The sequence below is a fragment of the Equus caballus genome, chromosome 4 (genome assembly GCF_041296265.1).
Source record: "Equus caballus isolate H_3958 breed thoroughbred chromosome 4, TB-T2T, whole genome shotgun sequence".
Taxonomy (NCBI): Eukaryota; Metazoa; Chordata; class Mammalia; order Perissodactyla; family Equidae; genus Equus; species Equus caballus.
The window spans coordinates 32,817,778-32,836,519 of NC_091687.1; the positions used below are offsets into that span (position 1 = coordinate 32,817,778).

General features: G+C 34.8%; 1 protein-coding gene across 3 annotated transcripts in view; it reads right to left on the reverse strand.

Annotated features, from left to right (window-relative positions):
- Window positions 1-18,742, reverse strand: part of SEMA3A (semaphorin 3A) — a 451,042-nt gene that overhangs the window by 115,959 nt on the left and 316,341 nt on the right. For all 3 annotated transcript variants that reach the window (XM_014739188.3, XM_070264479.1, XM_001491234.5), the window contains one exon: window positions 14,976-15,095. In XM_014739188.3, the coding sequence (XP_014594674.1) occupies window positions 14,976-15,095 (120 nt within the window). The remainder of the gene's footprint in view (window positions 1-14,975; window positions 15,096-18,742) is intronic.

Consider the following 18,742-nt stretch of genomic DNA (forward strand, 5'->3'; position numbering starts at 1 on the left):
TACAGAGTACCCACAATTTTTTAAAGAGATTACTTGGTGTTATTCAAGGGTTCAAACTGGCTGGGGATTTTCATTTCAGGTTCTCATTCTAATTTGTGCCCTGTACCTTTTTTGCACAGGAAAAACACAAGAATAATTAACCCTTGAGAAATGAAGAAATAATCCTTGAGAGTTCAGAGTTTATTACGTGAATCCTACCTGCAAATATATATCCTATTTCAGATAAATTCTCTAGTCCTTATTACAGGACTTATCACAATATATGTATCTATTTACTTGTCTGCCTCCTCACCTGTGTTGCTATGAGAGTATGTATAATAGTAGTAGTATCTACAACACAAGAGAAGTGAGGGCACGTTGCTCTAGAGAAGTAATGCTTCAGTTGAGATCAGAAGGATGAGGTGGATTTATTAAACCAAAATCTGAGGAAAGCTCCATCCAGGAAACAGAAACAATAAGTGCAAAGATCTAGAAAAAGAGAGACTGGGAATGTAAAGGAACTGAAAGAAGAAAAGGAACTTCAGAGTTCCTCAGGAGGGGATAAGGTGAGAGTTGTCCAAACAAGGATGCAGAGGTAGGAAGGACAAAGAACAAAAAGCAGATTTCCCTAATTGCAAGTTCAAAGGAGGCAGGGCAATGTATTTAAACCAGGGTGACAGGCTACCATTTGCTTTCTGAGAAGACTGCTCTGGCTTCAGTGTAGCAACCTTATTGGACAGGCCAAGTGGTAGTGGTGAGGAGCCGGGAAGGAGAGGGATGTAAGTTGAGCATTATTTCATCAAATTGAACCGTATGTCATAGTGACCTTTACATCTCTGGTCTAGTGTCCAGCAGAAGAGTCTAAAACATACAGGCATGATCTTAGTAGCAGATGTCTTTCATTTTCTATTTCTTAAATACTTTCTTACTACATCTAACATCAGAGCTTTTTGCCATTTTTTGCCCATGATTCACTTTCTGTGACCTCAAACTTGGCGTACTTTCCTGAACTCAAATTACATACATTTTCAATAATTTTCTTTTTATTTTGTTAATAGTTTTTAAGAAATTATGACCTACTCAAGGTTAAGGTTCTTCTGTCTTTATTTTTCAGAATTAAGGCTCTAATGTCATTATTTTACCCATTTATATTCCAGAATATCCTTATGCATATAATGCCGGGCATGCCCATGATAGAATGTCACAAATGTGCATGTCATCTATCAGACATAAGGATGGGGACAACTGTTGTAACATTCAGAATCCTGGAAAATACTAGTTTATATGATAGTGGAGTCTATGCTTATGGTAGCATAATATGATGCCAATTCTAAAAGGAAAAACCAACAACAACACCCTTTGGGATACAAAAACTCACAAACCTGAAAGTCCCACAAATTTATAAAGTGCTGATGAAATATCTCTGCTTTGGATATCTCTGCAACAGTTGAGTGATGGACAATGCCCAGGCAAATTCTATCGGTATATAGCACTGATCCATTTCAAAAAATCACTTTTCCCACAGCACACATTTATTTCCTTAAGTTAAATGGAAAATAGACTAAAGTCTATATCTACAAATACATTTTCAGGCAGTCTAAATTGACTTATATTCTTTATATTGCATCTTCATAATTTTTCCTAAGATGTTGCCATCACTATGGATATAAACACTCACACATACAATATACACTATATATAGTTTTATACATAAAATTTGTATAGATATACATTTATATATATACATATTTCCTATTGAAAACATTTGTACAGAACTCATAGGAATTATGAACACTTTAAATATAAATAAAACTGCATTTATTTTAATATCTTTTTCTAAATCAGACTTTATCTCTTTGGACCTATTGAGGTCTGCTACTATAAATAACTTTGTTTCTGATTTTATCTTTTTCTTATGCTCTATGTCAACACTCAGCTAGTCTCCACCCTGTTCATTAAACCTTTTTTCTAACAGATTTTTTTTCTTTTACTCTTTCATGTTATCCAGGAGTGATCAAAGCGTTTAGTCACTCTTGTCCTTTGTACATAAAGGTGTGTGGGTGAAATTTTGCATGAATCTTGTGTTCGGGTTGCTTTCCTAATGCTTTCAATTATTTTCTTTGATAGTATTTGATGTCTTGACTGTTTCAACTAAGCGAAATCATCTTAAATCTAGCTACTTTTATGAGAATAAAAGGAAATAGTGTAAAGTATTGAAACAATATTAAAATTTTATCTATTTTGAAGAGGCAACTGAATCATTTTCAATACGTAAATATCACCTTTATGAAACAAATACAGTTTTTCCCTGAAATTAGATGATATAGTTAATAATCCGATCATGAATGCATGGAGAAAGAAAGTAAAAGACAATGTATTTTAAAAATAATCACCTAATGTTACTTACTTATTCACTTTAATTTTGAAAAAAAAAATCCTTATAAACAGCTTGACATACATGGAAAATTGTGTCTTTCATGTCCTTTTACATGTTTGGCAGTGAGAGTGAAGGCAACACAGTGTAATGGGAAGGACTCTGAATTAGCTGTCAGGGGAACTGAGTTTAAGTTCAGCTTTTACCACTAAGTAACCATAGGATTTGTGAATACTATTTCAGCAATCTGAATTTAAATTTCCTATACTATAAAATGAAGAACAGGAGTTAGAGGAGCTATGCAGAAGCCGTAAGCTACAGTGTTTTATAAACATATATTTTTGAGCAAGAATTGTACGGAAATTGTGGTCACAATTTAACTCTGGACATATAATTTTTAAAAAAGTAGAATATCACATATTGCCAAGCTTTGTGCTCAGTACGCTTTGGACTTAAGCAGTTATGAATATATCAAATTTTTCAACCTAATTTTTTGTACTAAAACCTTCCAGATCAAAATATTTCTCTTGGCAGCATAGTTGAAAAATACTTTTCATTTCTGTCTTAGAACATTATTAACATTTTCACACATTGATAAATATAAGGTAGAAAAGTGAATGGGATTACATTTTTTTATTCATACGGCAAAAACATCATTTTGTTTTTCATTTCACCTGAAGTTGATTTTAATCAAGAAAACTATTGATTGCCTCTGAAGCACTTTCTAAACAAGGGTACGTGAGTTCATTTCTCATTTTCTGGATGTCTGCGTAGTAAAAATGGTAATATTTTGCTTACCACTTACATAATCTTTTCCCATTCCTCTGTCAGATAAGTTCTTACACCTTATTCTAGAAAAAAAAAGATTTTTACACATGGCTTAGATAGTGTGTAATTTGAGCATGAATTTTTTTAAAAATCCATCTTGCTGTTAGCAAAAATTTGATGTAGTGTCAAGGTAGTATGTAGGATTGATATCTAGCATGATATAATACAAAGATTAGGTGTTCCTCCCTGCAAATCTTATATTTGCCTCCAATATCTAGGCCAGCAAAGGGCAAGTAAACTCGGGACACTAAACATCCATCCTTTCCAGGTTAAGCAATTTAAATATGAGGTAAGACAGCTATTACATGGCAACAAAATATAAATCAAAAGAAGAAAAGTTTGCCGGGATAAAAGCACTAAAAGGAGCTTGAACCCTGGCATGTATACAAAACCCCATTTGCAACACTAGAAGGACAAAGACTTTTAGCCTCTAAAAAGCTTTGTGATAATCTGAAGCGAAGTAACTCATTGAAATAGAAGCTATTCTGGTACTTCTTAATCATTAACCTATTTTCTTAAGTGTATATGCATCATGTGTATTAGATAAGTATTTTTCTATCACAAGAGAAATCCTGAGATATAAAAATGTTAAGGAGACCAGTTTAATGTCATTTCAGTGGCAGCAAAAGTCACACAATGAATCAGTGACAGACCCGTGAATTGATTTTAGATCCCATTAGACTCCCTTTTTAACCACTCAGCAATTCTGAGATTGCTTTCAGTGACCAAATAGGCACAATTGAATTAAAATGGCAGACTGAAAAATAAAAATAAAATAAAAATGGAAAGTAGTCATTCTATGTGGTTCAATTTCTGAAAATTTGAAATGATATATTTCCTGCACATAAATGTACAAATCTCAACGCTATACTCAGATACTAACACCACATTTTCTATCATTTATACAGGAATGGATTTAAATTACTAAAGTATAATAGCAAAATATGAAAAGATAGAAATAATTGTGTTCAGTAAAAGTTGAAGGCCTATCCCATTCAATATTTTAGGCAATGATTAAAGGATGTCCTTTCACATAAATATTTATTTGTCGAAATACATTTGCTCCAGCTAGAATTTCTAAAGACCTATAAGTACAAAATTAAATTTGAGTAAAAATGTGGCTTTTTCTCAAACATGTTAATATTTCAGTATCTTCACAGGCAGAGAGAACTTGATAAGACACACTCATATAGGGAAAGTGGAATAAAGACTATGCCACCTTTCCGTTATTTGATAATTTGTATGCCATATAAAATTGTTTTCTGTTTATTAGAGAATCTAGAATTCTATATATGTATACCCAGTATCCATACTTTTCTGTGTTCTTGAAATATTACATGATCAAAATATTGAGAAAAAGGGCACGTTTCATTGCTAAACTTACTTTGAATGAGAGGTGGAAAACTCTAATTTTTTTCTTATATTTTAAAAACTCCATTTCAAATATATTTCTATTATGCTACAGATTCTGATTTTTACCCTTGGGATAAAAAAAAGAATTACAACTCTCTTTGATTGTAAAACATATTACTACTCCTTGTGTCTGAGTGGAAGTACAAGTTAAGTAGGTTTTGTTTATCATTGCTCAATACCTAGATTACATATAGAGGGAATTAGTCAAAACAGAAAGTAATTGATTCTGTGGGGTATCCTAGTACTTCTTTTATTGAAACATGACTCCCTGATTATATTATTACCAGATCCTCTTAAAGATGAATTTGCCACAGCCACGAAATTTTACCAAGTTGACAAGCACTGTCACATTTTCAGCACAAAGAATTTAATGCTTCTTTCATGAAGGTTTCTAATAACGCAAGTAGTAATTCATTTTCCTTGAAATTCAATGTTTTGAGAGTGTTTAGATCTGAGTATTAATAAACACATAGTACATATTCTTAAATATGGTGAGATTTCTTTCTTTTTTAAGGCTTAATAATATTCCATTGTATGTATACACCAAATTTTCTTTATCTGTTCACCTGTTGGTGGACATTTAGGATGTTTCCACATCTGAGCTATTGTGAATAAGGGGACAATGAACCTGAAGGATATAATGCTAGGTAAAATAAGCCAGTTCCAGAAGAACAAACGCTGCACGTTTCCACTTATAAGAGGAATCTAGTCAAAATCACAGAAACAGAGAGTAGAAAGGTGATTGCCAGGAGCTGGAGATGGGGGACTGGGGAGCTGCTGCTCAACAGGCATAAAGTTTCAGTTATGCAAGATGAATAAGTTCTACAGATCAGCCGTACAACATTGCGCCTATAGTTAATAATACTGAATTGTGCACTTAAAAAGTTGTTAAGAAAGCTCTTGTGCTAAATATTCTTACCACAATAAAAAAAGAATTAAAAAAAGACCCATGGCACAGCGTGATAACAATGAAGTATAATTGGTACAATATCAGATATAATACTTATGTCACTAGAAAGACCATATGTTATAATGGTTACGACAACAGATTTACTAGTTGTCTGATGATAGGTAGTCTGTTAAACCTTTCTGAGACTTAGTTTCTCGAACTGAAAAATGGAGATAACACTTGCAGCACAGAGTTAGGAAACTAAATTGATAAAGCCATCAAATATGCAAACAATGATGGTCATTAATAGTAATAATAATAATTTAAAAATTATGAGAAGTAGTTACAGTAGAAGAGAAATCAAGCAGAATAACAAGGGATAAATCAGATATATCATTTCCATAAAAATTTCACAGAATCAGTATAAGCTATATTGTAATAATGAAATTAAAAATAAAGCATAGATTTTTCATTTAAAATCACTGTTTCTAAGTACTATGTATTATACCTTGTTTCTTTCTGTTTAGTTGGGTTTTGTTTGTTTTTTATTTTTATTTTTTTAACAAAGTGGGTTTGAAATACTTTCACATTTGCAAAACAAAAAATGGCATTCTCTGGATTTACAAGTGTGAATAAACCAAGCTTTTGTGATACGCTATGGGTGAGAAATTCACATAACTTTGCATATGATAGCTTAATGTTTTATGCACAACATAAGTTCAGCTTATTTGTAGACTCAGGAGTAAAAATTGAGTGTGCATGAGCCACAATGTGCTAACATACATGTTTGCCATAATTATCACAGAAGAATTGGGAAAACATTTTTTCACTGGGGAGTTTAAACAGTATCATCATCTCAGTTGTATTTCATCTAGCGGTTTATGAAATTTGGGTGTTATTGTGATTTCTTGTTGTTTTCCTATAAGAATTTTAAATATTATTTAGTATCTTTCACTCAACATCAGTCTAGACTCCCATCCATGTGGCACTACTCAACTTTTGCCATATTCTCCAAATGGATGTACCTCTATGTCCATTCTCCCACCATCACATTTATACCAAAAATATGTTTCAAAACCAACTGTGGCAATAATAGTAGTCTCTTTCTAAAAACTTGTATAGCTCTTGACTAGTATCCCTAAACTCAACCAGATCCTAATATTCCAGCCTCCCCTTTTGAAAATCACTATACTCTATGCACACTGGGATATTTTTCATTTCCCCATTGGCCTTTCAACGTCTTTGTCCCTCCATTCTGTCCTTCCAGTTTTGACCTTCTTCCACATCCATCAATCCTTCACCCATTTTCCAAAATCCAGCTTAAAGGTGATGGCCTTTGTTCCCTTCATCAGGGGGTCCCACATTTATACTTGTCACCATGTTCAAACTTGGCACACACTAAGTAGTTTTGAAACATAAAATAAATACAGGACAAAATCCCTGACTCAATCCCCTAAATCATAATTAATGATTTTATCTTCTCTCCCACTGCATGGTACTGGTACTTCCTTTTAAAAGAGCAGGTTCTGGCCAGCCTCAGCAGCCTAGTGGTTAAGTCCCATGCATTCCACTTTGGCAGCCCCAGTTCGGTTCCCAGGTGTGGAACTGCACCACTCATCTGTCAGTGGCCATGCTGTGGCAGCAGCTCACATACAAATAGAGGAAGACTGGCAGTGGATGTTAGCTCAGGGCTAATCTTCCTCAGCAAAATTAAATAAATAAACAAAGGACCAGGTTCTGGACTCAGACATACACCATTGAATAGCATGCTTGCCTCAGGCCCATTACAAAACCCCCATGAAACTTTAATTTTCTCATCAGTAAAATGAAGATACTAAGAGTACCTACCTCATCAGATTTTGTGATGACTGAGTGAGTAGCCACTGCAGGACATATGTTCAATGCTCAGTAAATATTAGTTGTTCAGGGTATAACTGTTAATATTACTGATGTTCTCACCTATGTTGAAGTTAGATATTTATGCATATGTTAGCTCTTTGAGGGCAGACATTTGTGTTTGTATTTCTTATCATTACTTTTAGGACCTTGCTTAGGAAAAATGTTTCCTATATTTTTATTAAAGTTAATTTTACTTCTTTTGAATCATTCATCTGAATACAAATTGCTTCCAAGATCACTTGGGCATTGATTGTAGCAGTTGAGCATAATTGTAGCCACAAATCGGAAGAGCTCTAGATATAGATGTTAAACCTCCATTATTTCCTAGTATTCCCTCAAATCTATTTAATAAATAAAGCCTCTATTCCAGAAAGTCTGGTTTTCTCATTATGTCTTTCCTTTTCACCTCAGTGCTATTCTCATCACCTCACACTGATTCTCATCACCACCCTTTGCTATTTCTACTTCCCCGGCTCTCATCCTGTCCAAATTGACCACATGTGCTAAGCCTGGAGCAGCTGAAAGCCATGAGGAGCCCAAACCAGAGGCCATTACACTAGGGCAAGGGGAGAGTCCTCTGATGTAAACATAGGGAACAGGTAACACTATCTGCTTAAAAACTACCACAAGCTGATCTTCTTAGAAAACCATCAGAGTTACCTTACATCCTATGTTTTCTAAGAGTAATTAAATTTGTAGAATTGTAAAACTAAGTGTATTTTCTTCATGGTTAAAATTAGGTACCAACAAAACTAGAAAACAAATACAATTAAAATTTGCAATAGTAATGCAATGGGACAATGATATCGTGTATCCTGAAAAATACAACCTTCCTGCAATATGAATATGTTCCTAGTGACCAGAGCTACAGTCTTTGGAGTGAGGAGTTCTACCCTCCTCTAAACACCTTTCTCTGAACCACAGCAAAATCTTCCTTCATACAGCCCACTCTCACCTTACTTTGGCCTTTACTTCGCAAGAATACAGCATTTGTATATCGAGTCAACCTTTGTTTCTTTCTCATTAGCCCAAGAAAATTAAAAGAGTATTCTTGGCATTCACATGATCACAAGCCACAAGCAAACAAGGGCACTAAAATCTTAACATTTTATATGATTAGTAAGTAGTTATTCAAATAATGTAGAATGCACTTATATCATTTTTTCAGATTATCATCAGTGAACCACCACGGTTTAAAACAAATCTGCAACGTAATTTGCTGATGCCCATTTGAAACACATTGCAAGAGGAGGCAAATGTATTCTGATTTGTGGAAATTCAGTCTAAGTTTATTCTGCTATTTTTTGAAAGTTTTAAATATATCAAACTAACACCTTCCTTCTCATCTGCATATCCAAACTATATTTCCACTATCTAAAACTTTGGTTCCAAAGGAAGTAATTTAGACAAGGAGACAAAGAGATAAAGGAAGAAAAACATAGAACTACAGTTCAAGGGCAGAGAAAGCTTTGGTCACAACGGAGGAAGGAGAATAAAGGGGAGGTGAAAATGGACCAAACACAAGAGCAGGCAATGGAGTTTAGTACTACTCTTTGTGTTTCTTGTAAAATGTAATATTGATAACAAACAAATTAAGGTTTTCATGGATATAAGTTTCCTCTTAAAATGGATAATACAAGGAATGAGTGCAGAGGAATCAATCAAAAAGAGCACAAAAGGAAAAAGAGTAAATTAGGGACTATACAACTCCAGTGACAGGCTAGTTTCAGTAAAGGTATGGTCTTTGATCCAAACTAGCTATTGGTAGTTCACGAGGAAAAGAAAAAATATATTGTTAATGTGCTAATATGATTTAGACCAATGACTGTATTGATCTTGAATGACGATGCCATTCAGAAATTGAGTACTATAGATAATACGGTCTTTTTTTTTTAACGATTGGCACCTGAGCTAACAACTGTTGCCAATCTTTTGTTTTTTTTCTGCTTTTTCTCCCCGAATCCCCCCAGTGCATAGTTGTATATTTTAGCTGTGGTTCCTTCTAGTTGTGGCATGTGGGACACCACCTCAACGTGGCCTGATGAGTGGTGCCATGTCCCCGCCCAGGATCCGAACCAGTGAAACCCCGGGTCCCCGAAGCAGAATGTGAGAACTTGACCACTCGGCCATGGGACCGGCCCCAGACTTTTAACAAGCAATCGATAATGACATCATTGCGCCAATATGGCCTTTAGAAAGCTGTTTAATTTTGTCCAAATTCTTTTCCGGGCATTAGGTGAACCAGATCTGACAAAACATGAAACAAAATACCCTGCACTTTAAGAACTGAATGCTCACTTTTCCATTGTTATCTGTTCTTGTTCTTAGGAATTAAAAAATGGTAAAATACTGTGAGAAAAAAAAAAACTTTACAATTGAACCAAATAAGTGGTAGAGGGTAAAATGTTAATCTCATAATTATGGTGTTTTCATATCAAATATTTAAAGTAAACAAGTCAAAGAATAAAATGGTGATTTGAAACATTTTAAGTAGGGTCTGGGAGATGCTGGTTTGTATTCATGGCTCTCTTTTTCTCTCTCTCTCTTTTTTTCTTTTACCATTTGTGATTTTTTTTTTCTTTTCTAGCCTTGTTTCTAATCATAACTTAGGTCCTCCTACTACCTCACTTGGCTATTAGTTCTATTAATTTTGAGAAGCAATCTTATTGATAATATTTATGGTCTAGAACATTAATAGCTCACAGAAAATACATTAGTGAGCTGGTAAGTTCACTCAAAATTTATGAACTGTGATGCTTTCCTTCAACTACAAACAGCAGAACATTTTAAAATTTAATTTGCAATATAAATGACAGTATTGTATATTCAGTACAGTAACTTGTACATGTCCACCTTTCAACATGATTCAAGTATTGAAAGATTAGGAAAGAAAAACTAGAAATCATTATGGACTTACTCTAACCACATTTGGCTCAAGTCAGTAGTGCGAAGGAGGAACATACTGCCTCTGGTAGAAATAATCAGTAGCAGAGAAGAAATCATCAAAGCATCCTGACTTTCACCACCTAGGTTAGCCTACTACAAGGGAAATGTATTGGATGATCTAAGAAAGATAGAAAGATGTTACCTACCCAAAAGCACTCCTCATCATTTTACCAAGATACCTAAACTTCTCAGCTTCACTATCTCCTCTTAGAAATAAACTTGTACTCTATTCGATTAAATAACATAATACATTGAAAGATATAACACAGTTAGAAGAGGTTAGATTCGATGTATAAATTGTCCACAGAGCCCTAGCTATTGCTTAAATAGCATTTTGGTGATGGGGACTGTTACTAAGAGCATTTGATTCAAAGTTTTCTATAAAAGCAAACTCACATTCTTTTTGTGTGAGGAAGATTGTCACTGAGCTAACATCCATCTCCTACTTTATGTGGGATTCCGCCATAGCGTGGCTTGAGGGGTGGTGCTAGGTTCACAACCACAGATCCGAACCTGCAAACCCTGGGCCACCAAAGGGTAGCATGCGAACTTAACCACTACACCACTGGGTCAGCCTCAAACTCTTATTCTTGGTGAAAAGGAAGAACCAAACAAAATGTTTTATTCTACATCTAGATATATTGGTTGTCATTGTACAATGACTTCAGGGATAGTCATTAAGCTTCATTGCATTTCTTAATGTCCCTTTGGTTCTATCATAAATTGAGATCATGACATTATGAGAGTATTTACAGAGTTAATAATTTCCAGCTCTCATCTGCGTCCATCTTTCTTTAGATTTCCTGCCTAGTACACAGAAAAGGCCCATTTGGAATTTGAAAAAACATCCAGAGACTTCTTCGAAAAGCTATACTCCTCCTAAATTCATACTTTTTTTTTATTAACAAACGTAAATCTGAAGGGGAAATACCATATACTATAAGCCATTTGGGAATATTCTGTCTCATAAGGATGACTTACACTTTTCATTTGAATGGCATGGATGCTGAGAGCTTAAACTCAAAATTCATCTGTACTCTAGCTCTGAATCATTCTTTCCGTGAACTCTGCATGCATTTTTATGATAAACACACACATGTGTATGCAGTATGTGACCTTATTGGCAGTTATCTGCAATGTCAAGTACTATTGGCAGATACCCAAGAATTGATTGACACACATCTTATAGAACTGGAGTTAATTAATATGTCTACCAATTCCCAACTGTATTACAGGAAACAGAAAATCTGTTTAATACAGCAATCAATGACATACTGTGTGTGGTCGGAAGGCATTCACTACGCAGCAAGAGTAGACTTTGGAATACGGTTTTCAGAAGTATAAATATTGCTACTAAAATTCTAGGAAAGTAAAATGAGGTCTATGTTCATAACTAGAAGATTAAAGAAGGGGGGTTTTCACACACTGTTTATCATTATTTAAAAGGAATTGTTAATTTTCTCCTACAAGTTCTGAAGCTATTAAATGATGAATGGAGTCTTGATTTGATTCAAAAGTAACATTTTCACCTTTGCAGCATTTGGCCATCTGGAATGGCGAGTCCATAATGTCATTTTCTAACAGTGGATTTTAACAATCTTGGGAACGCAATGTAAGACAATGAGTTATTTTAAAGAAAGAATACTGCAAAGGAAAAATTGAGTGTTAAAATGTCCATGAAAGCCATGATAAAAACTGTAAGCAAAACATCCTTTTTTGTATGATAAAACTATTTGTAATATGTAAAGGCTGAACAGAAGTTTAAAAAGGAAACGATTTCATTATTTGATGTAGAGTGGGACAGGTAACAGCAAAGTATACAAGCTACTTCTAAACTAGAATATAGGAGAAAGATGTGTGCTAGTTCTATCTGAAAAGGCAGGCTTGCATATAAAAGTTACTAAATTCAAACTTGATGAGAGCTTATGAACTCTAATCCAACAGTCCTGGCCTCAGTCTTGATTGCTGTTTGATTTCTTCCTCTTCGAATCTTTCCGTTACTGTCATTCTTTTCTGAACTGCATGAAGCGCACATTATCTCTTTTTCTTAACTTCACAAACAGCATAACTGTTTAAATTCAAGGGTAGTATTTTAAGTATCAGCATAGATCAATTTAAAGCAGATTCTCTCTTAAGGCAGCTTAAGCACTGAAAATTAAATTTTATGTTGTCTAGACAAACTATCTTGATAATATCTTTTCCAGAATTTCCTAGATTGACTGTCTAGACTGCTCCAAATTCCCCCAGGTAATTGCATAATCGTCTTCCCTCTGACCTCCTAAACTGTCTGGAACAGCATTTCCCAATATATAGTGGCCATGCAAATCAGGATCACTGAGCTTCTGAAAGAGGGCTCTCTTAAAGGTTCTGAGTTTCAGAATCTCAGGAAAATACTTGCACCCCAATATCCCACCTCGCAGGAGATCAAATGGGAAGCTTTACTGATTTATTTCAGTGGACAAAAAGGCCACCTCAATTTTTCTGGGTAAATGGTCTGGCTCCAGAACCTGTAATTTTCCATCTCCCACCCATCTATAAAGCAGCAATGATAGTCATTGAGTTGATAAGGAAATATGCTGTGAACTTTACTAAATAGCAACTAAGAAAAAAACTCAAGACTTTGGGGAAAATGTTAAAAATATGAGAACTACCTATTAGACAATGTTAAATTCTCACAACAACCGTATAAGGTAGAGACCATTCTCATTACTACTTTCTAGGTTAGAAACAGAGACACAAAGAAAATAAGTAGCTTGCCCAGGATCAAGCATCTAGTACTAAATTGAGGTCAGACAAAAGCCCAGCAGTCTGAGGCCACAGGACACGCAGTTAACAATGATGGGATTAGAACTCCTTGAGTTTCTATAGCGAAAAATGTCAGTGGGTCGTGCCCTGCTAGGAGGGTTGGAAGACGGTTAGAGGTAATAAGTCAACCTCTCATTTAACATATATGAACACTGAGGATCAAAGGGGTTTTGCTTAGTTTTGTTTTACATATTATGAGACAGAGTCTCAGGGAGGTTAACCTCAGAGAGGTTAACTCATTTTTCCAATGCTCCAGAGCTAGGAAGTTGTAGAATAAGATCAGAAGCCAGATGTGACCCCAAAGCCCACGTCTTCTCCACTAACCTGTGCCAGGAGCTCAGCTCTCCTGACTCTGTTACCCTGTGCAGCATGATGCCTGGCAGATGTAAAAAGTGCAATATGATGTGGAAGGAGTTTTCTAGAGCTATCTTCAGAATACAGAAAAGTGGGTCAATCACTCCAGGCCCAAGTTTTATGGTGCCTGGGTATAGCTGAGAAGAAAGCAAAGAGGGAGAGATTTATCCAGAAGGTGCTAAAAAGTTAAGTGCGCAAAGTCTCCAGGACCATGTGCAGGAAATTATTCCTAATTTCATCAATATGAAGCAAGTAATTTAAGTAGAACTGCCTTTCCTTAAAGTTAGTGTTTACTTAAAACTCTAGGATATGTCAGCAAGTACAGTACAGGTGCTCACAGGAGGGAGAAGGAGGAAGGGTGCATTGGAGGAATAGGCTGATGAGAGGCCAACGCCTAAACTGGTGAGACCTTAGGAAAGTGTTTAATCTTCCCAGGATTACCAAGAAAGTAATAATAGTTGTGTTTAGTCTAGAAACCACAGTGTCTCTAAGAAGTCTTCTTATAGAAAAAATCCAAACTGTTTTGATTTCTGTGTCTTTGGATTAAAACAATATATTTTTATCAATTTAGGACACCTTAAGAAAATTTAGAGAGAGAATCTAGAGTTTAAGTTACAAAGAAGTGGCTAAAATGTAAATTATATGTTATGTTTAGGATTCCAGATATATTCTGGAAACAAATCCTTTATTTTTTTAGTATCTCTGAATCCAATTTGGAAGCAAATTCTGTCACAAATTATCTTCTCACCACATGAAAGTTTTTGTTCTTCTTAGGATTTTGTGCCAAAAATTATAGAAGGCTTATAATTGAAGGCTATTGGTAAGCCCAATTCATGAAACTGCTTTCAATACTAGTAACTTTTCTTTTAAATATTTCCCTAATTTCAAGTTTTACTTAAATTTACCTAAATTTAATTTCCTCACTAAAACATCTTTTAGGAGCAACAGACAAATTAAAGAAACGTCTTTTCCATACTGCCAAAATAATAGCCAAAAATGTAAAAGGAAAGTTTAGCTGAACAAGAACACAAATGTGAATAATTTAGGTCAAATATGAGATCAGATCATTGTGCACATGTATGGCATCCTTTCTTAATCCCTAGGCAGAAGAAAACAACTGGGGTGGCAGACACTTCCGGCTGAGGATGGAAATGGAGGGGAAAGCTGGCAGTATACAAATGAAGGAGAAAACAGTACACATTCAGCCTGCTGACATCTGCTGCACATGCAAAATGGATTGAACTCTGTAATCCAGGGTGAAAGCAAATGCTTTCTTCCTTGCTTCCTTCCTCCTGTTCTGTAGTTATCGTTGAGTGATAGTCTCATTCTTTTTGCATCCACAGCTTAAAATTAATAACAGCATCTGAATTTGAAGTAGGTCCCACTGAATAGCAAACCAGAAGCTAAATGAGCTGAAGAAATTAGTAATGAAGCATTTGAATAGGAAGGGGTCATAAACAAACACCCTTTTTTAAAAGTCAGCTTTACCTCAGGATGATGTCCAATTTCAATGTAGGTGCAAATTGGATGAAAAGCCCCTGTTCCACAGGCATACAAGTGAGTTTGATTATAAGCCTTAAGCACCTTGATGAAATTAGCACATTCTTTCTGTAAAACAAAAGGAAAACCAGTGAGTTCTAGCAGTCAGCATGACCGAGGTGTCCTCTAGGGGGCTAGGCACGCTTGAACAGATTTCTTTTCTTTTATGTCCTTTTCACAACATTTTTAGGGCTTATTATTCTATTGTTTGCTCACATTATTACATGAACTAAAAATATAAAAGTTCTTACTCTTTGAGGGGCTAAATATAATATTCTCTTCCATAACTTTTTAATTAAAACTATTTATACAAAACTATTTATACAAAAGTGGAATAAAGTTATAGATAACCAACAATCACAGGTGACTCTTCTAGAAAAGAGAACAGCAAATTATATGATTAAGTATTGAATTACTTAAATAATATAACAGTGAAAATTTCTTTGCAAAAACCAGCTTTGAGTTTAATTTTAGAAAAATAAAACAAAATTAAGATATAACACAACCTATCATTAAACATGACTGTTAAACATCATTAGGAACCCATAATGATGGGTGACTGACTCTTAACTTCTGTAGTGCTGCTTGTTAGTGAACTCCATAGACCCTGAGAAGGTAAAGCCACCTCCTCTGGAAAATGTTGCTTCAGCCTCAAAGACAATTTGATTATATTTAAGATGATATAGAGAAGATGCTAAAGTTTGGAATGTCTGTAGGCTGAAGGATATTTTCTAGAGTGGCTGTAATTAATAAGTATTTTCAGGAGGTTCATGGACATCCTGGACCCATACATGGACCCCATGCCCAATGAAACATGGATCCCCCCGGTAAAGAACAACTAGTTTCAAGAGGAAATTCTAGTTATAGCTTATTATTATTTAAAGAAGCTTAGACATCCTGCAATTTTATCCTCTGAATAAAATATCACCTAAGAAATAAAATAGACAGAGCTATTTATATTTTTTCTATATATCCTATTACATCTGTAGATCCTGTGAAAGAAAATGTTTTTCTATGAACAAGCAGGAATCTTAGGTTTTGTCCTTGTTGAGGAAAGATTTTGGGAAAAAAATCAGATATTCAGAATATAAACTGGGTAATTTTATTGCCAAAATAATCCAGAGCAGGAAAGACAATTTTTGCAAAATATTTTTAAATAGATGACTCTATATTAATATTGTAAAAAGAAAAAGTCAAACTATGAAAATAGGTTCAAATAAAATGTTATGGTCTATTAATCATATAACAAATCTTAAGAGTTGCATACAATATAAGTAGAAAATACGAGTTCATCATGGAATATGAACATAATATTCATTTTGAAAGTATCCAAATGGGCTCTCATATGCTAAATAATAAAAATTGCATTGAAAATTATTTTGTTATTGATCATAGACTTTTTAAACTCATTTTGTGTTTTTGCCTCTATGCATTTGGAAATAAGAACCAAATATATAATTAGAAATGCAGAAAAAGATCAAAAGCAGACCACGATTCAAGCAAGGCTGGCAAACATAATAGAGGATTGGGTTGGTCTTGGCACCTCTCAGTGTGTAACACTCCCAAAGTCACTCTCTATGACATGTGACTTTTCAAATGAAAGCTCAGAATGCATTTGGACTTCATGTAGTCAGAGTTCATAATTGAAATGGTACAATAATTTAAGTACATTTCCACACGACATTTGTATTATGTGTCTGTGCTGATGATTTTGGTCTTAACTCTATTGCGCCCATAAAATACGGAGCAGACACCCAAACTTGAGCAGAAAAATGGATATTTAAATTCAAATAATTGCTTTCCATCATCATTAATTTTTCTAGGATGAAACCTGAGAATGAACATAATACTTTGTCCCCAAGGTAAATTAGACCTATTTAAAGTAAAATATAAAACTTTCAAGTTGTGACTCCTCATGCTTTCTTAACATATGCTGAGTAGTTTAGGGGAGAAGCTAAAATATACATCTAATTTCTCCCACTGTTTTGCTGCTTAAATCCTGAATCTTTAGTCTAGTAAAACATTATGACAGGTAAAATTAAGTTCTGAAATCAACTGATTTTGCCAGTTGCTATGAAGAAAAATTTCCTAGCTTAAAGAGTACATAGATCTCATCCATGCTTCACTTTCACTAGGGTATACCTTAGACAAAACTGTGAAACAGAAACAACCTAATTTTAAAGACTCTTTGCAACAAACTCTCCATTCTGTAACAGTTTCTCCTCCTCCCTCAAGAGGACAGGGCATGAATGCTTGGGCAGAGAAAGGTTGTGGAAAGGGAAACATCTGATAAACTCATTTACAAATGAGGCATTCGTGAGTCTTACCCAAAGGATGTATTTGTGCTTTTAAGCAAATTTAGTCATTTGCAAAGAAGTCATTTTCAGAAAAATATTTTATGGCACCCCTTTCTTTGAAACATGGAGATAGCCACACACTCTACTTTTACATAGAGATAGCCAGCCCTGACTGTGCACTCAATATTAGAGCATTCGAGATTATAAATAACCAGTTCCAGCACCATATGTTAAAGCCAAGAAACAGGCTGTGTATATATTGGTAAGCAAACGAATATTCTAGTAGATAACAGAGGCAGACCCAGATGGATGTCTTGTTCATTTTAGGAAAGAACAGTGTTTCATTTTGTTTTCCATGCCTTTAAAGATATCCAAGCAATTTTTAATACAAACCCAAATTCTCTAATCTTATTAGTAACACCTAAGTGCATTCTAGAAATTTGAGAATAGACCCTAGTTCTTCACAATAAAAAAAAAAAAGAGAGAGAGAAAGGAAATATCTTATGAGCATGGATACTTGTGAACACAAATGAAGGCTCATATCACCTCTGGAACTTGTTATGAATCCTAAAATCACAGCATTTCGGGCTCTTAGCTCTTCTGGATTGGATAACTGATTAGCCACAATTAATGACTGAAAAACTCTCAGAGTTCTTGAAAACTGGAATTGAGCCACACTGAACATCATAATTTTAATTTGTTCTCTATTAACTATCAAAGAAGCACCACTATAAGGGGACAGCTATCCCTCTTCAGAGCTGCTAGAAAAAAATGAATCAGAAGACTATAGCTGTGAAACCTGGCATTCTACTGAGAATACTGATAAGAGAGTTGATCTGTGCTACAAAGCAAGTAGACCCACCCCTATCATCCTAAGGCCTGGAATGATCCTGTTCATTTCCCCAATGAACTCTGCCAGTTGGCAGCAGTTTGTACTGTTCTGTGCCCTGGGGCTAGCTCAATATTATTTTGAAGTGAAGGTTGATGCAAATAAAATGGAGAGAAATTTCTTGGGTTTATAGAGTATGTTAAGACACTTGAAATGAAATAAAGAAATTGAATGAAATACTTTCAAAACTGGTTATAAATAGCTTCAAGGAAACTCATCAACAACAATGTGGGAGGAAACAGTGAATTAAAAGAACTGGACAGAGAAGAACCAAAAACTTGAAAGAGACATTGTTAGTAAGGATTGTTCTTTAAACAGAAAACCTACATAAAAGAGTATCAATCCTGTCATTCATTTGCCTTCATTCTCTAGCTTGTTGCTGCCAAGGTTTTGAGCGTTCCAAAACAGGATATTCATTTTATTTGGAAGCAGCCTGGACATTCCTCTAAAAAAAAGGAAGCATGGCAGAAAAAGGAAACCCACTTCACACGTTTCTGCTCTAGGGAGACAGAAGAAGAGTGTTTCTGACC